At 41.2% G+C, this 22817-nt stretch overlaps 1 protein-coding gene across 1 annotated transcript; it reads left to right on the plus strand.

The window, feature by feature from the left end:
* Window positions 1–718: 718 nt before the first annotated feature.
* Window positions 719–22817, plus strand: LOC144522355 (calcium-independent phospholipase A2-gamma-like). Its single transcript, XM_078257362.1, has 10 exons — window positions 719–868; window positions 1161–2473; window positions 3572–3721; window positions 5435–5586; window positions 6106–6200; window positions 7456–7627; window positions 8219–8276; window positions 8632–8826; window positions 18333–18528; window positions 22272–22817. The coding sequence occupies exons 2-10, from the start codon at window positions 1223–1225 to the stop codon at window positions 22544–22546; spliced, it is 2544 nt and encodes an 847-aa protein (XP_078113488.1). The 5' UTR covers window positions 719–868; window positions 1161–1222; the 3' UTR covers window positions 22547–22817.

Consider the following 22817-nt stretch of genomic DNA (forward strand, 5'->3'; position numbering starts at 1 on the left):
TCATGTCAGTGTACTGTTTAGTCCAGTGTGTCCACATTTGAGTCTTGATATTATTCTCTTCTGTTCCTGTCTGCACACCTCATTTTTCACACTTTCCTTTGAACCTGTTTCCTCACTCCCTCCCATTGCTTTTGCCACCTTACTTTCAATCTATGTTTAATAATGGTCTAAACTTCTATTTCGCTGAGACTAACTATTATTTTGTAGCCTCCTTTGCAACCTTATCTGCACTTTCATTTCCTTTGATACCAATATGCGCCGGTATCCATAAAACATATTACTGTAAGACCTATCATTTAAATTGTATATAATGTATAAATATTCAATATAATGTTTGTTGCATTTTTATCGAAATGTATGGTCTGCTGTCTGAATGACCGTGCTGTAAACTAGCTAGTGATGAGCTTGAGACTTCTGCCCTCTGTCGGTCAATACAACAATTATGTGACGTTTGGGGAAAGGGAAAGAGTAGTCACCACGTTTCAAAGTGCCTGCGTAGCGCTCCATTTGATTTTTCGTGAATTCCGCGTGATACGTAGAAGGGCGGGGATCCATTTAAAAAAGGTATTGTGCTGACTCATGTGCTGATTCCGCCAATCGGGTAGAAGTCCGGCATACGCCGGTACCTTGATCCTCTGCTACAGCAAGTGATAGATAGCCAATTGCAGAGCACATATATTGTCACGTGATCATTGTTTTCCTTTTGACTGACCTCTTAAGTCATTCTGGAAATCGAGTAGTGTTGTTGCTGCCATATTAGTCTGTTTGTCAAACATTGGTATACTTTTGGATTAACGTTAACGAAGGATGGCGACTCAATAAGAATATTAAAGGAGTTCTTGCTTTTATGATACGGCGACATAAAAAGGTATGGCTTGTTATATTTAGTGTGGCATTTATGAATTATGGCAAGTTAGCTAGCTGCGCTAGCGGAGCTAACAGATGTTGAAATGTGTTATTGAGTAGAAGTTTGCTTGTTGTCCTCTCAGTTAGTGTCATTTACCAAAGATATTTTACATGTGGCGAAAACAGAACAATTCTAAGAAGCCAGTTTTAGGAGCAGTGTTTTATTCCACGTCATGACATTTTCATTATTTATTTTTTTCTTACTGTTTTCTTTCTTTCATGTATACATCACTTTTGTTATTGTTTATCACCAGGTTAAGGGAGAGCATAAACCTAATATTGCTGTGGATGGCACAAACTCTTGTGACCTGAAAGAATGAGTCACAAATGGGTTTCAAATACCTCGGTGAAAGTAAGCAGAACATTTCATTCGTGGCAGACACATGCCCGCCAGTCAGCAGCATCATTTCCCTTGTCTGCTACCTCTCACTGCAGGGTTCATGTACAACAACCTTATTGCTACAAGGTAGGCTATCTCAGCTGGAGGCACATCTACCACCTAAGGATCACTGGGCGTAAGGGATGGCTCTGTAAAGCTAACCAGGTTAGACAAAGGCTTGGACTCCACACCAGCACCCTGTATTTGAACACTTCAGCTTCACGTTGGTCTGCTGGTCTGAGCCAACACATGTCACGGGTCAGGAACACACTGGACACAGTTTCTAAAGCTGTGAGTGGGACACATACAGAACTTCTCTCTAAAATCGCCAGACTCAAGCCTAATGCTTTAAAGGGTGGGAAAAAGGCTGAGGCAAGTGTTGAGTCAACGCCAAAAGCAGAGGAGAGTGCAGTCACGCCTACTCCTGCTCCTACTAATGCTGCTCCTTCTTCTACATGTACTACATCCAAACCTATATGTATCTCATCTTCTGTCAGTCCTATTTCTACTTCTGCTGCTACGTGTGAAGCAAGTGCCACTACCTCCACTCATCCTCACAATTCTACCAAAGCGACTGTCACTGCCACAATTCTGACTGTGCACAAACTTAAGGAGAAAACGCAGAGGCGTGTTGTTCCCGCTGTCAAAGCCAGTTGTGCCAGGAAGCAAGAGGAGTTTAAACCTTCACTGAGTGATACTGAGAGCAAGAGCACAACTTTAACACCACAAACCACAGCTCTTTTCCATCCCAGCACCTTTTCAGTCAGCCTGGATGAGACTTACAACTACCTGGCCCATCACATCAACTCATACTTTGGCAGCAGTACCAAGACTCAGGACAAGAAAGTGGACAATGTTGACCATTCTTCTGCTTCGTCTCAGGGTCAACAAACTAGTGACTTCATGCCAGTGTCTGATAAAACCATCTCTGCTGCTCCAGTTACCGCACCTTCCACCAAGAAGGGTTTAGGACATTACCTGTCCTACTCAGCTCCCACTGTACAAGCCTTTGTAGGAAGCTACATTGCTCCCCTGGTCCCAAAGTTTAGGACAGCAGAGTCCAAAAGTACTGCAGTGGAGGAAAAGAAGACTGAGGATGCACCAGTCAAACAAACCGAGGCCACAATTAGTAAAGAGCAGAAGGCTGCAGAGGAAAAAGCCAAGAAACTGCTGCTTCAAAGGGAGAAGGTAGGTCTACAAAAAGCTGTGTCTATGTTTGAGTGAAACATTCCCCACATCTGTTAGAGTATCTGGTTTATTATAGCAGGATGCCTTATCTCCAGACATTGACAGGAGGTCTTGCTACTCTATATGTCTAAGTGTAGTGTAGTGTGCTGACGTGCTGCCTGAGTTCTGGGAATCTATTTTCAAAAATAACCCTTGTGAAGTTAGAGGGCCACAGAAGGTGTGTACATCAGCCATGCATTATGTTGTGGAGATAAAAACACAACTGACATTCAGTTAATGGCAAGGCTGGATTTAGTCATTTGAAACAGGAACTAATAATATAATATGTTTTTGTTTGAAATAGTAGAAACCCTGCATGACTGTGGGTAATGTTACACAGTAGATTAATGTACTGTAATATACAGCTGGAGCTGGGTTATGGTCCAGGTCATGTTGTTACATTAAAGGAGCAGACATGAAATCTCTACCATCAATGTAACACAATCTAGTTTAAGGTACTGAAAAAGTAATAAAAAATACAAATCATAACAGTTACTGAGTATCAGCTTTGTCATTAATGTGTTCATGATTTAACCACCCTCCACAGTCAAATGGATTTTACCTTTAGGCTCAATTTCAGGACATTTATTAAGAAGTTACTTTTACCCAATTTTATTTTTAGATGATGAATAAATGAATGTTTTGATTACAATATATAAATATGCTACTCAAGTAATAGCTATTGTACAAAATATTATATACATATAGCATTTCAAAATATTATATTGTATTATTCCACCTTTAAGTGGAGCTTAAAAGTTAAATGTTGGCATCTGGCCCATGGAAGTGAAACAAACTTTGTCATCAACTTAATGTCAGTCCTATTGGAGACTGCAGTTTAGTGATTTATGTGTATTCTCACTGATTGCTTCTCATCCTGGTCTACTGTAGGACGTGAGTAGAGAACAAAATGAAAACAATAATGACAACATTCATTAGTTACCTTATCATATTGTAAATAAAATACTTTTAAATGAGCCATACATCGTGTCAGGTTTTAACTTGGATCCCAGCTAATGCTTAATAGCTCGACCTAACTGGGTTTTTTTTGTCTCCTAGATCATTGCCAGGGTGAGTGTGGACAATCGAACTCGGGGTCTGGTTCAGGCTCTGCACAGAGCATCAGATGTAAGGGTTTACATCAACAGGGTGGAGGACCTCAGCTACCATCTCCTGGAGTTTCCAGAGACTAGTGGTGTTGCAGTCAAGGTGAGAAAACTCAACCGCCTAGCATTATCATTTTTTCCTTTTTCACAGCCTAAGGATTTGTCAGGATAGTTAAAGGTGCTGTAGGTAGGATTGTGAAGATCCAGGACTTGGCCAAAAAAATTTAACATCGACAACTTCTCAGTCCCTCCCCCCTTTTCCGCTAAAGCCCAAAACGGTCTCCTAAGCCCCTCCCCCCACAAGGGAGAATGAATGTGTGTGTGCATGAGCAGTGATTGACATGCAGTTAGACATCCCCCCTGGCTCTGATTGGTGCATCTGAACAGGGAGCGGTGGATTTTTACACATCGCACTACAGGTTGTAGGTGGTGACAGAGGAGCTGGATTTCTTTTCTTTTTTTTAATTACCTGCTTCATGTAGTTCTACTGGAACATAGGGTCAGTTTCAGCAAATATGACAGAAAGTTAGCTTTCTAAGGCTTACCTACTGTTTTATAAGGCTTACCTACTGCACCTTTTAAACGGTCGTAGCATGTAAATAATGGATATAATGGCCTTCTGTTTGTGTTTGGGAATTTTTCCATGCCAGACAAATGTTAGTCTATCAGCTGTGGCAACAAGTTATATGTTGCTCTCTGTTTAATGTCAGAGCTCGGCAACTACTGTATATGCAGACTACATACTGCAGCATTTATTTATCACTCTGCCTTATCTGTGTGTCAGGAACTTATTCGATGCTAGGGCTTTTTCATGCTGAATGACTTATTTCCAGGAAAGTTATGAGCACATCTTTGGTAAACACAAGATTTAAAGTGGTGCTTTTGCATGATTCTTTGTGGAGAAACACAGTTTTACAGATCTGTAAATTAAATCAAGTAATCGATTAGTTGACAAAATTATGAGTATTAGTTGACTAAGAATTTCTTTAGTCAGCCCTTTAGACAGCCCTATTCAGTGCTAATTTCAAACCAATGCCACTTTTACTAGTGTGGGGAAGTTTAATAAAAAAATAAACTGTGTTTAGCCCAACATATTTTTGGACTGAATATTTTTTTATATCTTTTGAAAATTTTTGCAACAGAAATAAAGGAGTTAATTGTGGTGATTGACTGACCTACATTTAGTCTCAATGAAGTCGTGCTGTGACGAAAATATATCTTTCGACTCTTCACAAACATCTGTTCCAATTCTATGATTCAGTGTTTATCGTGACAGTTTCTGATTCTGTAGGTAGTAGCTTTAAGGTATAATGTTTTATCTACAACTAAGGTTTTACGTAGTGGTCACCCTTGAAACACTGTAATGCTGCGGTCGCACACATTTTTGCTCTGCTTTCATTTCAGTGAGGGTTTGATATGCATTTATTTTTCCATTTCAAATGATTCCCACCTTCATTCTAATTCAACTATGACCTGCGAAATGACAAAACTTGTTAATGGCCAGCCAATTTTAGAGAGACCGTGGGATCGACCTCTCATTTAGAAAACATTGATTCTTTGTGCCCTTGTTTGAGTAACTGCAGGCCGAAAGAAAACAAGTAGCATATTGGGAGCAATGCAGTATGACTGCTAATGAGAACAAATACAGGGATAGAAGGTAAATACAGCGAGATGTCAGATGTACTATTTTCAACTAGTTATATACTACAGTACTCCTGTCTGCCTTGCCAATTGTGGTCGGACCATATTATGGTGAACTGACCATGTTTTTAATTATTTCCACTTCTGACTGCCAATATGTTTATGTGTTCCTCAGGAGCAGGTTATCCCTTGCCTCCTGCGTCTGAAACAGGCCAATGACCCAGGCCTGAGGGCAGCCATTAGAGAAGCCCTCGCTCTGGTGGGCTACCATAATCCTGTGAAAGGCCGTGGCATACGGATCCTGTCCATAGATGGAGGAGGGTTAAGGTACTAGTTCATCTCTTCTTTCTTTTCTTTCTTGTACGATATGAATCACTGATGTCCTCTGTTTTAATGCTTTCTCATGTAGTTGATCGCTAGTTTGATATGCATATACATTTGCTTGCATGTACATTTGTGAACATACTTTATTAGCGATCCATAAATGTGTAATCTCACCCTATATAGTGTATGTATATCAATAAAATTTAAAAAAAATGATCACAAAATATATGATTCACTGATGTCAAGTCTTTTTAAAGTGGAACTATATAGCATTTACTGCATTACACACCATGTTTTGAAAAACTATTTACTGCTTCTATTAGCAGTTTCAATCTGCCAAGTAAATGTACTGTATTTTTGAGAAACAGTTAAATGCATAAGGATTTATTTCCTATTTGTCTTTGTTATGCTAGTGGGAAATCAGTCAGCTGTCACTCTTTGTAGCAAGTTTGTGTTCTGTAATTGTCATCCTGTTAATGTATGGCTCATTGTGTATGTCTGTGTCTGACTTTGTACTTTCAGGGGGCTTGTTGCAATTCAGACGTTACACAAGCTGGAAGCCCTGACCGGCAAACCCATTTACAAACAGTTTGATTATATTTGTGGTGTCAGCACAGGTGCGTTGTCCTCCTGCCCTTCTTCTGTATGTGTTTGTATGTGTCCAGATTATGTGAGCAGGGTGCAACATTGCAAGTGGGACTGGCACCACTGACCCATTTGTTCCTCTGGTCTTGTTTTGACCTCAATATTGCCACCAAAATCCCTATATGCAAAACCACCACAAGGGGGTGCTGTGGACCATCCTCAAACTGTCTTTTCCGTCTGCCACTTTGTTGTTTTCATTTCACAGCAGAATTAAAAAAATTACTTTGCAGAGCTTTAATTACTACCAGAAGTTTCTGTTTGTCCCCAGTTCCTATCGGTTCTCTAAGTCTTAATCTCCACCAGTTGGAGGTACTTCACTTTCACATTTAGTGAATGTTGTCAAAGCATAATGTGATCCACCTGCTAGATTATATGATGTTTACACATTTAAAACCCATCTGGGCCATATCTGGCAAATTTGATCACCCACATTTTTCAGGTACACACCATCTCTGCCCTCATAGCACTGTTGTGGCTTGGTAATCTTGTCAGTGATCCTTAATCATGGAGAGACAGTAGTTGAAGTATTTGCCTGTAGTGTAATAGCTAGAGATGTTCCGATATCGGTATCGGCTCCGATACTGCCTAAAACGCTGGTATCGGTATTGGGAAGTACTGGAGTTTATGCACCGATCCGATACCACGTAATAAAGCCCTAAAGAAAAAATACGTTAAAGTAGTTTATTTATGTTCTTTTTCCGTTATAACTGACTGTCAAACTGGATAATAAAAGAATGTTCTGTGGCATTCATGTTTCACAAAGAGTTTAACCTGAGCCAGACTGACAACAAAGATAGAAATCATATCACATCCATACAGGGATAGTATACAGTTCTTAAAACATAATAAAATATATGACACACTAGTATCGGATCGGTACTCGGTATCGGCCGATACACAAGTTCAGGTATCGGAATCAGTATCGGGAAGCAAAAAATGGTATCGGACCATCTCTAGTAATAGCCATGTTAATCTCATGCACTTTCTATGAACGGATCATCCGAGGGAAATGTTACTCTTAACAGATAATCCTTCAGGCAATTAGCGTTGCATCGACTCCGACCTTGAGAGTAACAATAACAAGCTGTACGTTACCTGTTTGCTATTTTATTACCTTGTTGCATTTCCAAAGAAGTGACTGAAGCTCTTGTACTTTTACTACAGTACTATGTTGTACTACAGTCACCTTCCCTCTTTCAGTGTTTGTGTTTTTGCTTTTCTTCTTAGGTGCTATCTTAGGGTTCATGCTAGGTGCGTTCCAAATCCCCCTGAACGAGTGTGATGATCTTTACCGGAAGTTGGGTTCAGATGTCTTCAAGCAAAACTTCATTGTTGGCACTGTAAAGATGGGCTGGAGCCATGCTTTCTATGACAGTGAAGCCTGGGAGAACATCCTCAGGTCAGTTCCTTTGTCATTTATGGCAGAGTGGTGCTTGATCTTAGCGAATTTGGAGCTGTGTTAAAATGCCATGAAAGTGAAAGTGAAAGTAAAAGTCCCTCAAAGTAAACATCACGCTGGTTTATTTTTGTCCGAGTTATGTTAAGATTGTGTGATAATGCATTTAAACTGCAGATTTATTTACAATGTTTGTACTTCATTGCCATGCAACAATAATGTATCTTGGGTAACCTTAAAAGCAGACATAAGTTAAGTATTATAACATATGGAAATGACTGTAAAACAGTGGCTGGTTGAAAAAACGGTTTGAAAAAATTGTGAAACGGATAAAAACCACCACTGCATGCTTGAATATGGTCAGCAGTCATACAAAGCATACATAGATAGTTGTAAATGGCCTAAAATCTTTTAGAACAGTAGAATGGTCCTTTTGGAAAATAATTATGCAGATCACAAAAGCATTTCAAGTTCCATTAACTGATTTGCAAGAGGAATTTTTGAAGCTTGCAGAAAGAAATCTGTAACAAACCATACTACTGTCCAAAATTCACTATGCCAGAAAATAACATCATCCTATCTTCACTTCCACAGAGAGAAAATGGGCTCTCACCTTCTGGTGGAAACTTCAAGAAACCCTGAATGCCCCAAGGTGAGCTTTACAAGATTGTCTGACTCATTCTTCCCTCTTGTTCTGTTCTGGCACTAACCAGTGAGCTTTCATCCCACCTTATTTACTGGGATATTGTCTTTGTCTGGCATACATCTGCAATGACAAGTGGAAGAAAAATACACGTTAAAACCATATAAGACAGTGTGGATAAAGAGGTATACAGGATTTCATATGTCAGCAGACTCCTCTGAGGCTCCCAGAGCAGAGATGATATTAAATTGATCTGTCAGAATGTCGGTCTAGATATCATGCCTGCATTTTATATCTGTATGTAAAAATGCTTCCTCATGCTGAAAAAGAAAGTAAAATTGTATGTCATGTCCCTTACCTGTAGGTGGCAGCAGTGAGCACCATTGTGAACCGGGGCACTCCTCTTAAGGCCTATGTGTTCAGGAACTACAACCTGCTGCCGGGGGTGCGCTCTCACTACCTGGGGGGCTGCCAGCACCAGCTTTGGCAGGCCATCCGTGCCACGTCAGCAGCCCCTGGGTATTTCCAGGAGTTCACCTTGGGAAATGATCTCCACCAGGTCAGTCCTACTCGCAACAGTAACAGGGTGGCAGTGGTAAATCATAGAATTTATCTCAGAAATATCTCCTGTCACTGTTGGTTACAGAAAAAGGGAAGTGATAGGACTCATGGCAGTGGATTAAACTCCACATTTAAATTTTAAAAGGGGCTGTACTCGATATTCAGAATATTAATAAAGCAGTAAACAACTCTTTGTGTGTGCATCTGAGCATCTCTGTTCTTTGTTTTGATAGCAGGTCCGCCAGCGCGTGCATGTTAGTGCATATACAGTACGTGATGTGATTGCCTTGTGCATCAGTATCAGATGCCGAGGGTCTACATTTGACAAGTTGGGGAACGGCCTGTGAGAGCCATGTGGAGTCAATCCCATATCGAGGCCCTTTAAGCCTTTAGTTGATGTTTTTATTCAGGATGATTGTCATGACCACAACTGTTACATAAACTTAAATTCCCAGTGAACATGTGTCAGAGTGGGATGTCCTTCTTATGATTATTTAGCACAATTTCTGATACTCAACACTGCGATACACGATACTGCGATTTGATTTTGTGAAGACGTGTCTATGCATTGCTTTTCATGATCATGGTCTTAATTACTCAGTACTTGTCAAGTCACTAAAGTACCTGTGTGTTCATATTTACAAGTCTTCTAGGGATACCCTCAGTCCAAAGGTCCAATTACTATAATTTGGTCAGTTTCAGAAAATGAATTGAGTGCCCAGCTTACGTTTTTGCAAAAACACATATGTGACTCTAACAAAGCTGTTGTTAGACTATACATATTTCTTTTCTATACAATTGTAATACTTCAAACTGTTTGGCTATGATGCAATAAAAGAATGCATAGGCAGGTCCTCAATGTACCACCATGTACAGTACACAGCTTGAAGACTTGGCCAGGGAAATATTTTGATATTTAATATGCATTGTACCTGTGAAGGTTTATTTTGTACTCATGCTCTCTTTCACACCCTACTTCACATTCACACCAACTATTTAAACACACAGTGACAATTCTACTGCAGTCCTGTGCTCTGCTACAGTAATCCACGGCTTATTGTTGGGTTGCTGGAAATAAATGCCCTGTACTGTCAGTGTTGACGGTGAAGAGTCTGAAGGATTTTGAGGAGCCTAATGAGAAAAATCCTCTGCACAGCAAGTGAGAGGGAGAACGTCCATTTCTGTCCTGTCAGTGTTTGTATTTCCAGTCAGTTACATCTTGACAGGAGAGGGAGTTTCACTAAGACACACTTAAATCCACCTCCACTAAAACGGGTACGCATTAGCCATCAGTGACATAACAAACCACCAGTCCACTCTACCGTTTTACTAATCAATATGTATGGCTACTCTGTTTTTGCCTTTTACCTTTTCAGTAAAAGCTCAGTCAGTAGAGCACAGAAGAAATAACAAACCACATGAGTAGCATAGTAGAATCTTAGAAAACAAGTAAGTGTTAATTTTATTTAGTTGAAAACAGAAGTTACAAAGTTCTATAGAAAAAGAGATTTAAAAAAAAAAAGCACACAGGAAAACACAGATGCAGGTCATTATGCTCCACTTCTGTTTGAGTATTCAGTCGATGTAGCCTATGTTTGACCTTACATCCAGATTTCAATATCCTTGAATCGACATTCAAAACACAGATGGGGGTGTAAAGACTGAGGAACTCAACGCAGACACAGAACACGTGGATGAGCATGTGTTTGCATCAAAAGCAATATCCCGTGTCGGCACGCTCCCACACTCTTAATTAGAAGCTGTTAGTTATGTAGGTGAGTGGGGGGAATTCAGGGGGAGAGAATGAAAGAGACTGGTTGACAAAAACCCACCTGTGGTGGTAGATTTCTCCAGCTTGCTGTCTAGCAGGTCTCACCCTACTCTGAGATGCATAAATTAGCCCAATGCAGCGCTCCCTTCATCACACACAACTGTTTGACTGCCATATCCGCCTCGTTATAGAATGAAAAGACAGACAATCTAATTATGGAACGGTTATATCAAACTCTGTTAGCCGCCAGCAGGAATCCTCATACTGTGAGAGGATGAGACGCCATCAGGAGTTAAATATATTTAATACATTTGATGTGAAATCAGTTATCAATGCATTTCTTCTGAATGACAGAAAAAGAGAGCTTCTGTCCTGGTTTAGTACTTTTTTGCTCTGCTCATGTTTTCCTCAGGCAAATACATCAAATAATGTTTTGCCTTGACTGGCAATTCCTGTGTGATTTTCACTTTTGCTTATTTGTTCCACTTTCTGTCCCTTTTTTTATTTTTTTATTTTTGGAACCACTTTTACATGACTGAAGATATTCTACTAGCATTTGTTTTTGTTGTGCTATTCCAAAAGACATTTAAACATCAGAACATTCATATTAGGCTATAAACCTCTACATTGAAAAAGGTTCAGTTTGTTGTTTAATATTAATGCATATGTCAAATTACCACAAGAGGTGAAAGGAGTTAGGAGAGGGCACCTGCTTTGTGCCTCCTAAAACAACATGTCTTTGCAACTTGTTTAACTTCTACAACCTTTGCTTCCACCAGCTGTAGCTGAAAAACAAAAAACGTATTTATATCATGATTCAAGATCTTCTTTAGTGAAAAACATTTCACAACCACATCAGCACAATGGAAAACAATCTATAGAGGCGTAAAAGAAATGAAACAAATGACAAAACTGTCAAATTTAATTTTAATCAAAGTTAACAGAAGCATCCATTGTGTCCTTCGTATCAGTTTGTAAGAAATGTAATTTATAAAAAGAGATGCTGAAATTCTCAAAATTATATGCTTGACTTGTTTCAGTTTTGAGTGATAAAGCAAACGCTAATTTCTTAAAACTAATTTAAACCAGGATGAAAATACTTCACATATAGTTTTTAATGATTGGACAGTGTAATCTAGGATAAAGTAAAAGAACAGTATTTATAATGCATTCTTTCTAAAATACAGTTTCGCACAGCTATCAGCCACTTTACTTTCCATGTGAACCTCGCCAGCTTCAAAATGCCGCCCATGACGGCTTTATATGGTGGCTGCTTGAGCCACTGAAATCAGTCATGAACATAACATGCTGTCTGTGTGATGTCAAGGATTCCCTAGAGAGAGAGAGTCATCACGCCCACAGTGTTTTCCACTTAATTCAAGCCCTAAACAATCACCCTTTTGTACGGTGAGCGCAGGAGAGTCGCCATGCCATGTGCTGAACGAATGCTGGAATTTTCCAGCAGCGTTTCAAGAAAGTTGTGATTGTACGTTGATGTTTTTGTGATTCTCCAGGCTGGAAATTGAAGTCTGACGAAGCCAGAACTTTAGATTCAGGGGAAATTGTAATTTGGAGCAAGACCTTTTGAAGCAGAGCAGCCGTGGTGTTATCAAAGCCTCACACTTGTTACCATAGCCATGGAGAGGATACCTTAGTGATGGGGAACAAAAGAAAAAAATGGAGGAGATGAAGGAAGGGTGGTTCCACATTGAAGCTTTCTCTGTTATCTCTGCTCTGAAGAAGACTTCAGACGTTTCACAATGGATGCCAGGGCATGCATAGACTGGTGAGGAGGGCCCAATTGTTTTCCGCCTAGTTGCCATGACGTCTCCTGAGGCGACGGGGAGGAATGGAAGCGTGTTTTGTGCCCACCTCTGCCAGCATTTGATGAGAGGCATGGGATCAGTGTGCTACCACCCTCGGTGCAAACTCTTGAGAGCCCCGACATGGCACAGGGCTCAGCAGAAAGTCTTCTCACAGCTTGAAAAGCAGTAGTTCACATCAGCACTCCCGTATTTTTTGTTGCTAATGAATGAGACAAAAATGAATCTAAGAAGTCATTAAATGTGGCAGCTTTGACTAAAGAAATACATTTTTGATTCTGTGTGAGAAGAGAGGAGAAAGAGGCTTCAGGTCTCACATAATTAAGTGCCATTCCAAAAGTGCACTTCAAGAAATCATAACCTTTTGGATCATCTTTTTCTGTTCCCTTTTTTTCCTTGTAAAGGCCACTGGAGGTGAAGTTATTGGTCATAAATTACATTCTCAGCACCACTTTGCTTCTCAGATGAGGCAGCGAGGAGGAGAGGTGGTGGATTCAGGGAGGCGACAGAGAGTATAAATCTGAGCTTTTAGCCACTTCCTCAACCTCCTGTGTTAAGCCCTGAGAGCTCTGCTTGGAGGCTGTTGGAGGATGGAGCTCAGACTTTTGAGCCCTTCTGCAGACAGTTTCCTCATCTAGATGGACTCAGGATCTTTGTCCCTTGAGTATAAATGTGCACCCATGGATTGTCCCATTGTTACATTACCTCTGTTTCCTCCACTGACTGCTCTTTTTGTTCTGTTGTATTCACATGTTTTCACTCATGAACAAACACTTGATTGCACTGCCACACTTGTTTGGGGATTAGGCCAGTCCACTGAGTATGTGTTGACTGACTGCTGTGTGAAAGCCTTTCTGAATCTTCCTCTGTCTCTAACCCCCTTGTCTTCTAACGGTGCACCACATTCCTCAGGCTCCTCATTGCAGTGGCTCCAGATGAGATTCCTTGGAATAAATCACAGCTTTGAACCCTGCATTACAATGTATTTGTATTTGTGTATTTGTGTATTTGTGTGTGTGTGTGTGTGTGTGTGTGTGTGTGTGTGTGTGTGTGTGTGTGTGTGTGTGTGTGTGTGTGTGTGGTCACCTCTCCTGAGCGCAGCAGGGAAATTAGCTTCAAATTGCTCAGTAGATGATGGACAGAAAAATTATGCTTTCAAATATGAAGTTGTCAAATATGTTAATAAAGCGTCAAAGGAATCTAGACTGAGTAAATATGAGCAATGGTGTTCTACACCCATTTATATCACTACACAGGTTGTCACATTTAATCTGAATGGCTACAGCCGGCAGGAAAGATTTATTGTTTCAATAGTGGGTGTACATGTGTGGTCATGTATTCACCGAATGTGTGGGAAAAGGTAACCGTGAACAGTAGATTTCAATTTCTTTGCCTGCCTGGGGCAAAGTTGGCAGTTACACAGATGGGTTCTTCCTCTATTGACAGCTTGGAAAGATGACTTGAACCTCAATGTGACCCTTTGGGGCCTATAAAGCAAAAAGGCAAAGAGGAGAACTAGTCGCTGTAATCGCTTAATATGGCATGAAGACCCCTGACATGACCTAAGAGTGGCACTCACCCCACTGCCCACGTTCTCATCCTCGCTGGTGACAATTACGGCCTTTATGTGGCTTGGATGCCATTTAGGCAATTCATTTTGAGATCAATTTTTCTGATTACATAGAGACACTGAGGAAGCAGTTTTATGTGCTAACAGTGTGGATTGATTTGAAAGATTTGTGCAAAGTATAAAGAGTAGACGAGAGATTTGTTTTTATAGCAGCCTAATGATCTACTTTATCGATTGAATAACCCATCTCTCTGGAAAACAGTCAGTCTGGTTATTGTTACAGGCATAATCAGATGTCCACAACTTATGTAATTCTTCCCTAATTATTCATTTGAGCGAAGGACGCCTCATTGGCAGAGCCTCATAATAAATCATGACAGAGCTCAGCGCCCCTCAGTCCAGCCCTGTCAAAGAAGCCAAAGAAGAAATCTTAATGACTACAGCTGCTTATTGAGACTGTGATGTGAATGCTACACCAGATGTAGGTCGAAGGCTCACCTCATTTAGATTATAGCAAGCGCTCTGTTCTCTTCTGTATTGTGGCCGCTCATAATGACCCTCGCACAAGACAGCATTGAAGCTCAACCACGGGTTAGAGAGGTACAAGCTAAATGAAGAGGAGGAAGTTTGCTGTCCCAGCTAATGGGAGCTGGCATACACTGGGGCGTGAAATGACTTTTACTGATCCTGGCGATAGCACCTCTTTCCTATTCATATCAGCACTCCCCCTACAAGACAGCTTAAACTGGCACAATGAAGATAAGCTCCCAAAAGTTAATGACAGCGAAGACATTTCAAACAGCAATGCAAGGGACCTATAAATTGTGCATGACTTAACTTTGTTTATTTATCACAGCTCATATAATCTCAGTTTTACTTCAGAATACAGTAAAAGCCATATTTTAGTTTTAATTGGCCATCGGAAGACTTGAAACATGTTCCCAAAGGTGTAGGAGCCCTAATTAGTTGAAAAGTTGCTTTATCCGGAAAATAAGATGATTTGTGAATCAGCCATTAGACCCTGAAGGGTAAAGGCAAGGCCAGAAGCTGTGATCCTCTAGAGCAGTGGTTCCCAACCTGGGGTCCGGGGACCCCTCAGGGGGGCGGCAAAGATCAGAGGGGGTGCGCAAGTCTTTATCTGGTTTGAGGTTGAGGTAAAAAAAAAATATATTTGCACATGTTAAACAAAATATGAAAATACACTAGAATATATAATATATATATTTTTGTTCTCGCTTAAAATTATAGGCAGGCTACTTAGTAGGCCAAACCTCCGGGAGCTCTTAACCTCTGACCCTGGCTGTCATCAGGTCAGCTGCTAGCTGCTATCATCCTCATTTTTCCTGCCGCCACAGCATCACTATTTTATGAATGAAACATAGGGGAGAAACGTAAAAGTGCTGATAACTCCTCTGTATCAAAAAAGAAAGTAAGGCTCTATCTCGAGAGTTACCTCAACTTCGGTTTCGGAGGGGGGGGCTCAGCTTTTCTTAGACATAAGTGGGGGGGGGGCGCCAAGGAAAAAAGGTTGGGAACCACTGCTCTAGAGTATCAACAAATCGAATCGAATCAAGGAACGCTGTCAAAGGAAATCCTTCTGCCTTCCTGGAAGGCAGAATTCAAACTTGCCATATTGAAAATTATTTTTTGTTCAGACTCTGAAGTTAAGCTTCATCAGATGGTCTTGACTGACAGCGGTGTGCCCTCTGAGGACATTCATCCGTTGACACATGGCATGTTTTTTTTCAGTGAAATTAAGTTGTAAGTATGAGCAGCATTACAGCTCTAAATCCACATAAATGGAAGTGACCTTTGTCATGCTGCTTGTTTGACAGCTTGAGTTTGGCTTTTTTGTATTCAAAGCTCATTTGCAGTTTGTCCTAAGTAGATCATTGTTTCTAACTTAACTCTTCTTCCAAATGTGCCCTGACCTCAAGAATCCCTTGTGCGAGAATGTGGCAGTGGGCCAAGTATGGATATCTCACAGAAACGTGGCTTTAAAGAGCCCCGGTTCTACCACTGCAGCTTCAGCATCTGCCAAACTGTTCTCAGTGTAGGTTAAGCCTGGCACCATCTTCCTCAAACAAGCTTGTTTGTGTATGGCAGCTGTGGAAGGAGATGTCAGATGCAAATTATCTTCTAAATTATTGATTCCTCGTTTTGAAGTTCTGAACGCCACACACAAAGAAGACCTACCTACCGTCTTCCATTGGAACCACAAAGCTTATTCACTGCCAACTTTTTTAATTTGTTCTCTAAAGGCCTCACCGGCTCTGAATTGCCCAAGCAGGTGCACTGAAATAGAGGCAAGTTATAACATTCAACTCGCAGCTCACAGGAGCATTGTGCAGTTGGCGTCTAATGTTACATGCTTTGACTCTGCGTGCAAGGCTGGCCACTGTGCTTGTGAAACTTGCCCCTAGCTATCCACACAAAGAACCCAGGACTGGACCTAAACTGTTGCCATAATTGCCACTGAGTTCAGAAAATGGAGCCTCTCACAGTGGTGGGAGTGATACGAAAACTGCTTAGTTGTTGCATTTCCAACTGGGTTCGTCTGGTGCTCTCCACAGTGCAAGTCCCTCTAAGTCTCCATTAGGAGCAACTCCCATCCCTGCATTTTTTCCTCCCTTTTCTGTGATTCATTTCTTGGTCTGCCAGACACCCTACTGGTGCATAATGACGTGCTTTGGACGAACGGCTGCCTCAGCAGTTCCTCCATGCTTTGTGGCAGAGTGAAACCCTCTTTGTGTGATATCCATCTCAGCCAGTGAGAAGGGTGCCCTCTGAGTCTCTGGCTTGCACAGGAATTTCTCTTAAGAACTAGTTTTAAGGTTTTAAATGATTCATACAGTTACTTATTATAACACATTACTTCTTTGAAATCATAGAAAGTCTATCTATTAGACAGTGTCACTCAGAGGAACGTTTGCCTTTTGTAAATGTTGTAGCAATGTTCACCACTTTCGTCCGGACTGAAATATCAACTATTTTGCACATCCACATTTCTCTCTCTCCCCGCCCCCTCCCCCCCCCCAAAACTTTTACTGTAGTGCCACTACTTTGGTTTATGACCTAATTCCTGCAAAACATTATTGCAAAACCTTTCCGTCAGCCCCAACTGTACTTTGTGTCGGTGTAAGACGGTGAATATAGTACACATTATACCTGCTAAACATCAGCATGTTACCATTGTCATTGTGAGCATGTTAACATGCTGACTGTAGCACTTAGCCAAAAGACTGCTATGCCTAAGCTGATCTTAAAAGAGCTTCAAATGTGTCTGTAGACTCTTAGTCTTCTTTGACTCTTATCTGATGCTGAATTATTTCTCTTTGGTGGCCTGCTTTGTTGAGATTTCTGTTATTTCTCAATGTAACTCAAAGTTTTCATAGAGAAATACTATATTCATAAAGACACAGCAATTGATTCACAAATGATCTGCTATGGGAGCTATTACTTTATGTAGTGCCCCCAGTCTACTACAATAGCCCACTCCCTTTGCAATTCTATTTTCCTGGTTTTTGGATTGTTGATGCAATTTCTCAGTCCAGCTCCCTGGCTGATGGCAGACATTAGCCTTGGTAGCCAGCCCTCATAGTCCACATCACAACTTGTGCTCCAACAGATTTGTACAAAATTGTTGTTAGGCTGCGACACTAGTGAACTGAAAAGATGGGCTGTTCCCTCCCCTCGTGTGTGTGTGTGTGTGTGTGTGTGTGTGTGTGGGTGTGGGGGTGTGTGTGTGTGTGTGTGTGTGTGGGTGTGTGTGTATCCATGTGACATATGCTGTCAGAAACACGCACCCACATTATTATATGCATTGACTCTAAGCAGGCATGAGCTTTCGATCAAACATGCACATACACACAGTCACATAAACAAGCATTCTTCCCCCTAGTGTGTCCCAAGACATTTGGGACCCTGCAGCTCCCACCCCCCAGCCTGGCCTCTTTAATGAGGACTGGCCCCTGTGTGTTTGATCCTGCTGCCAACCCACAGCCCCGCGGCCCCTCAGCCTCATGCCTATTCAACAATCCCCACAGCCTCTCCCATTTACCCCCCTCCCATTGCCTTGGGTAGACTATGGATCCAAAGCAAAAGCACTCTCGGCTGGTTGTTTGATATCAAAGCATATTTTTTTTTAGCTTTGTAGACTTAGAAGCAGCTATGGAACTGCACATAGATCTGTTTTTTTTTTTTTTTTCAGATGTTCTTCAAAAATGTAATCTTTTGACTGTTAAAATCCATGAAAGCTGACCGTGGTCTTAGCATAAAAAAAACATTGACAGTGTGTAAATGAATTCTCTAACATGGCATTTCTTCTGTTTTGTCCACAGGACGGGGGTCTGCTGATTAACAACCCCACAGCACTGGCTATCCATGAGTGTAAGTGTTTGTGGCCCAACACGCCCCTGGAGTGTGTGGTCTCACTCGGTACGGGCCGCTTTGAAACTCCTGGCAAGAACAGCACCACCTACACGAGCCTCAAAACCAAACTCACCAATGTCATCAGCAGCGCCACAGACACTGAGGGTAAGTGACCATCACTATGCTAAAGGTTAAAGGCGCATTATGTCATTTAGAGTGGAGTTCCACCGATTGGTTGAACTGTAAATGTGCAACCATATTCAACCTAAACGCATCTTGATTGGTTGGAAAAATGACTAACTTAATGTAACTTAAATGGACATTCCACCAAGTTATATACTGTCTTCTGGTCTGAAATAACATTATTATTGCTGAACGTAAATTACCCTAAAGATAACTCAAATTTATATAATAGAAACCCTGTGTTACAAACAGGAGTTTTGTCGGTGTTTACCAAGCGGCTGTTGGTTGCATTATGGGAAGTGTAGGATCCATCAATTTCCAAAGCTTGACCCATACTATGGACTAAATGTCAGGATATATCAGCCTCTGCTGCTTTCATTTTGACCTTTCTTTTTATAGCTGTTTGGTGGAAGTGCAATACTTAATATACATAGTTTCCCTTTTAAACACAATTATAAACACTACAGCAAAAATGGGTTATATAAATGTTTGATTTGATTAACTGTAAAAAGAGATCAGGCACTCTATATGGGGGCTTTCAAAGCAACACAAGACCACTGACACAGTGTCAAAAACATCTGATTATTTTTTTGTCCAAAATGTGGAAACACATCCAAACACCCAGAAATCATGACATCACATGCCGAACGCAGACAAACTGCATCAACAAAGAGGAACACTGGTCAAAACATTAAACTCACCAACAGGGCTAAGGCCAACCTAATTGCAATGTTGATTTAGTTCCTTTATTTATTTTGTCTAAGATTAATTTTGTCGAAGATTAAATGAATACACACTATAATCAGAATGTTCAAAGACTTGAATGAATTATGCCCTTTGTTTCTCTGTCATTTCTGAGGAAAGGAATTGGGCTTTGATGTCACGAGTGCAGAAAATACTGCACTGCAGGTTGACTTTGTTCTGGATGCGTCCCATTATGGCCCTCTGTAGTGGCAACCTCTTCCGTCTCCTTATCACCTCTGGACATGGGCACCTCTGCTGTGCCTAAATCTGTCTCGGCCCCCTCCCTGTTGCTGCTGCAGTGGTGCAGTGGGTGACCTAGATGCTTCTCTGCACTTGTTCCTCCTGTATTTGGGATTAAGCTTTCCTCCCCAGCTCTCCATCAGGCTTTGTTATTTAGAAACAGCAGATTAGCAAGAGTGTTTATCACATATTTTTTTCTTTTTCAAAAGCTTCCCTCCTGTCTCAGTGTGCACAAGCCTCCGGCTTTGTTAGGTGTATCAGTAAGCTTGGTTTGTTGTTGTTGACAGATAAGGCTGATCTAATGGGGTATTAGATATAAACAAAGCTGCTGATGTTTGTACTCACTCACAAACTCGCTCAGTCATGTTTAGCAGTGCACAAATAAGATTCTCCATGAGGTGGAGCTGCAGTTTAAACCTGTAGATGTAGACGTCTTAAGGCCTTTTTATGGTTGTGCGTCGAATCGACGGCATACCCCCGCAGACCCCTCTGCGTCTAAGCCGGACCCTACGCTGTCGCCTGACGTGCACCTCTCAAAATGTAACTACATGTCGCAGCAACGCACGTCGCTCGGCCGTGGCTTGGTAGCGTTGCATTTCCCCTGACTCATTTCCTGTTTCTCCTTCTCCGTAAACAACATGAAATCCAGGAGAGGGTTAACTTTTCCTGCTACAGATTTCCCACCTTGGTCAGAAAACACAGGGGAGACACTTTGTTTATCTGACTCTAGAGTCGGTACTCGCTCCAAAGCTAATCACCATCACTCTCTCACTTCTCCCTCACTCTATCACCTATTCCCCACACACACACACACACACACACACACACGCATACGCCGACTCGACGCACACACAAGCGCAGAAGTATAAACATCAGGCCACTTACGTAGACTACGGCGAAAGCTCTGCGTGGATCCTCCGCAGGACCATAAAAATGCCTTTAGGCCAGCTCCTATGTTAACAGGTTAGAGCTTGCACACTGTCTGCGTGACACGCACATCTCAGTCGCAGCTCGAGCCGTGCCGAAAACACGTACATGCTAGAAATAGAACCAACGCCTATTTTTCACGCCACACGCAAGCGTGTTGGAAGCGTTTCCAGGCAAAATAGAATAGGAAAAGATGTTTATATGTCATTTTCACACAAATACATTTAATAAATGACATTTTGATGTTTGAAAGTCTCTAGGTTTTGACGTAAATGCAGATATGAATGTAATTTAAAAAAATAATAATAAATAATTATTGATTTTCAAATATTGCACCTGTCAATACAGAACAAAATATTCCGTAGCCTATTTTGCCGTCAATACTGCCGACGTTGTCTTTGCTGTAATCAAATCAGTATACTGTATATTTATGTTTAACATGAAGTATACTACTGCTTGAGTGCAGTTTATCAATGGGAAACATACACATGTACAGACAAGGCTAGCAGCAGCAGCAGCGCCACGTCAGACACGTTTCTGGTGTGCAAAGACATAGAAAATGCCACTCAACTGACACGCAACAGAAACGCCACGCTTACACCACGCTCACGCCACGCATCCAGTGTGTAGCCGGCGTAGGTTAGTTGACTTTCCAGAAGTCTCAAATGTTGTTATTGCCAAACAACCAAAGAAAAACATGTTGAGTTCTCAGCAATGTTAGCCTTGTGCAGCAGCTAGTAATTATTACAATTATCATATTGGTTATATAATTAAGCCTTTTAATGTTATGATTTAGGGGCACCACGGTGGTGCAGCTGTTTGCACTGACTCCTCACAGCAAGAGGGTTGGGCCCCATTGGCTGGCTTGTGCACTTCTGTGTGGAGTTTGTACGTTCTCCCTGTGATAGTGTGGGGAGAAAATCTGAATTTTAAACAGTTAGTACCAAACATGTTTTGCTGATAGGCTTGGAGCTGCCTGCCATTGACCGCAGTAAAAAAAAAAATGAAAGTCAATCAAAATAGGCATAGCAGCTGCAGGTCAGTGATAGGCTCTCTGAATGCTCTCTGAATTAAGCTTGTATCTGCAAAAGAAAAAGAGGATGAAAAAAGGAATGGTATAGAAAAACCTGTTTAATCTCTAGAGAATAAACCACACATCTATTCAACGAGCAAGCCTCATTTTAGGAATTTTGTAACTTATCTTTACTCTTCAGTGTAAAACTTTAAAAAATGCAATACAGCAGGCCCATGGTCTGGTTAGGAAAATGCAAAAAATAAAAGTCAATAAAACTTTCCATTTAACCTTTAAATAAAATACTCCTCGTACAGTTTTGCTCCACATTCTCAAAAGCAGCTAGTTTTGATATAACCCATGTCTGGACTCCTGCACTGCTGAACTACTGTAGGAACACAGACAGAAACAACCTGTCACTTTTTTGGATCCTTCAGGCATATTTACCCTGTTATTGCTACTCGCTGCCTGTTTGTATATGTATATGCATTTGCATGTTGTTGATTTTAATCCTCTCAGAAGTAGCATTTGAAAACAACCATAAAGAACAAGCCAGACATTTTCACTTGGTATTACCTCACACTCTCACACATTTACTCTGTAACACATGTAGTGCTGTCACAGCACTGACAGATAAGTTTTGATTTTGCACAACCTTTCTCACTCTTAACACAATATGTGAATGTTTGTACATATTGAGACTATTAGGAAGTTAATTGTGTGTTTATGATTTTAGTCTGTATGTAAAATGTCATGTTTGTTTTCTGTGCGGCCTCACTTTCACCTCTCTTCCTCCCTCCAGAGGTTCACGCCATGCTTGACGCCTTTCTCCCTCCCGGCACTTATTTCCGCTTCAACCCCTACATGAGCGAAGATATCTCCATCGATGAGAACCGGCACGAGAAGCTCAACTTGCTGCAGGCTGAGGGCATCCGTTACCTGGAGAGAAACGAGGAGAAGCTGAAGAAGGTCGCCCGCATCCTCACCCGAGAGAAAAGCTCCGTCCAGAGGATGGTAGATTGGGCCAGGCTCAGAGCTGACATGTATAACATGTCCTTTAAGTCCTATAAGCTCTAGATCACACACAAGCCACCTTTACCTCACATGGAAACACTTCCTTAATTCTAAATTGCCTGGGATTGTGTGTCATAGTTGTTTCCTTCTTGACCTGTATTGTAGCTCTGGTTGTCATTGTGGTTGTCATTCAAATATGTGTCAAATGACATGTGGGTTTGGGAACTCCCTTAATAGGGATTCACTGTCCACTTGCTAGCAAATGCAGCTTGTATACTTAAAAGAAAAGCATTTCGGGAAATAGGCTTATTTGCTTTCTTGACAAAAGTTAGAT

This window comes from Sander vitreus, chromosome 8 (assembly GCF_031162955.1).
Source record: "Sander vitreus isolate 19-12246 chromosome 8, sanVit1, whole genome shotgun sequence".
In the NCBI taxonomy this organism is placed as follows: domain Eukaryota; kingdom Metazoa; phylum Chordata; class Actinopteri; order Perciformes; family Percidae; genus Sander; species Sander vitreus.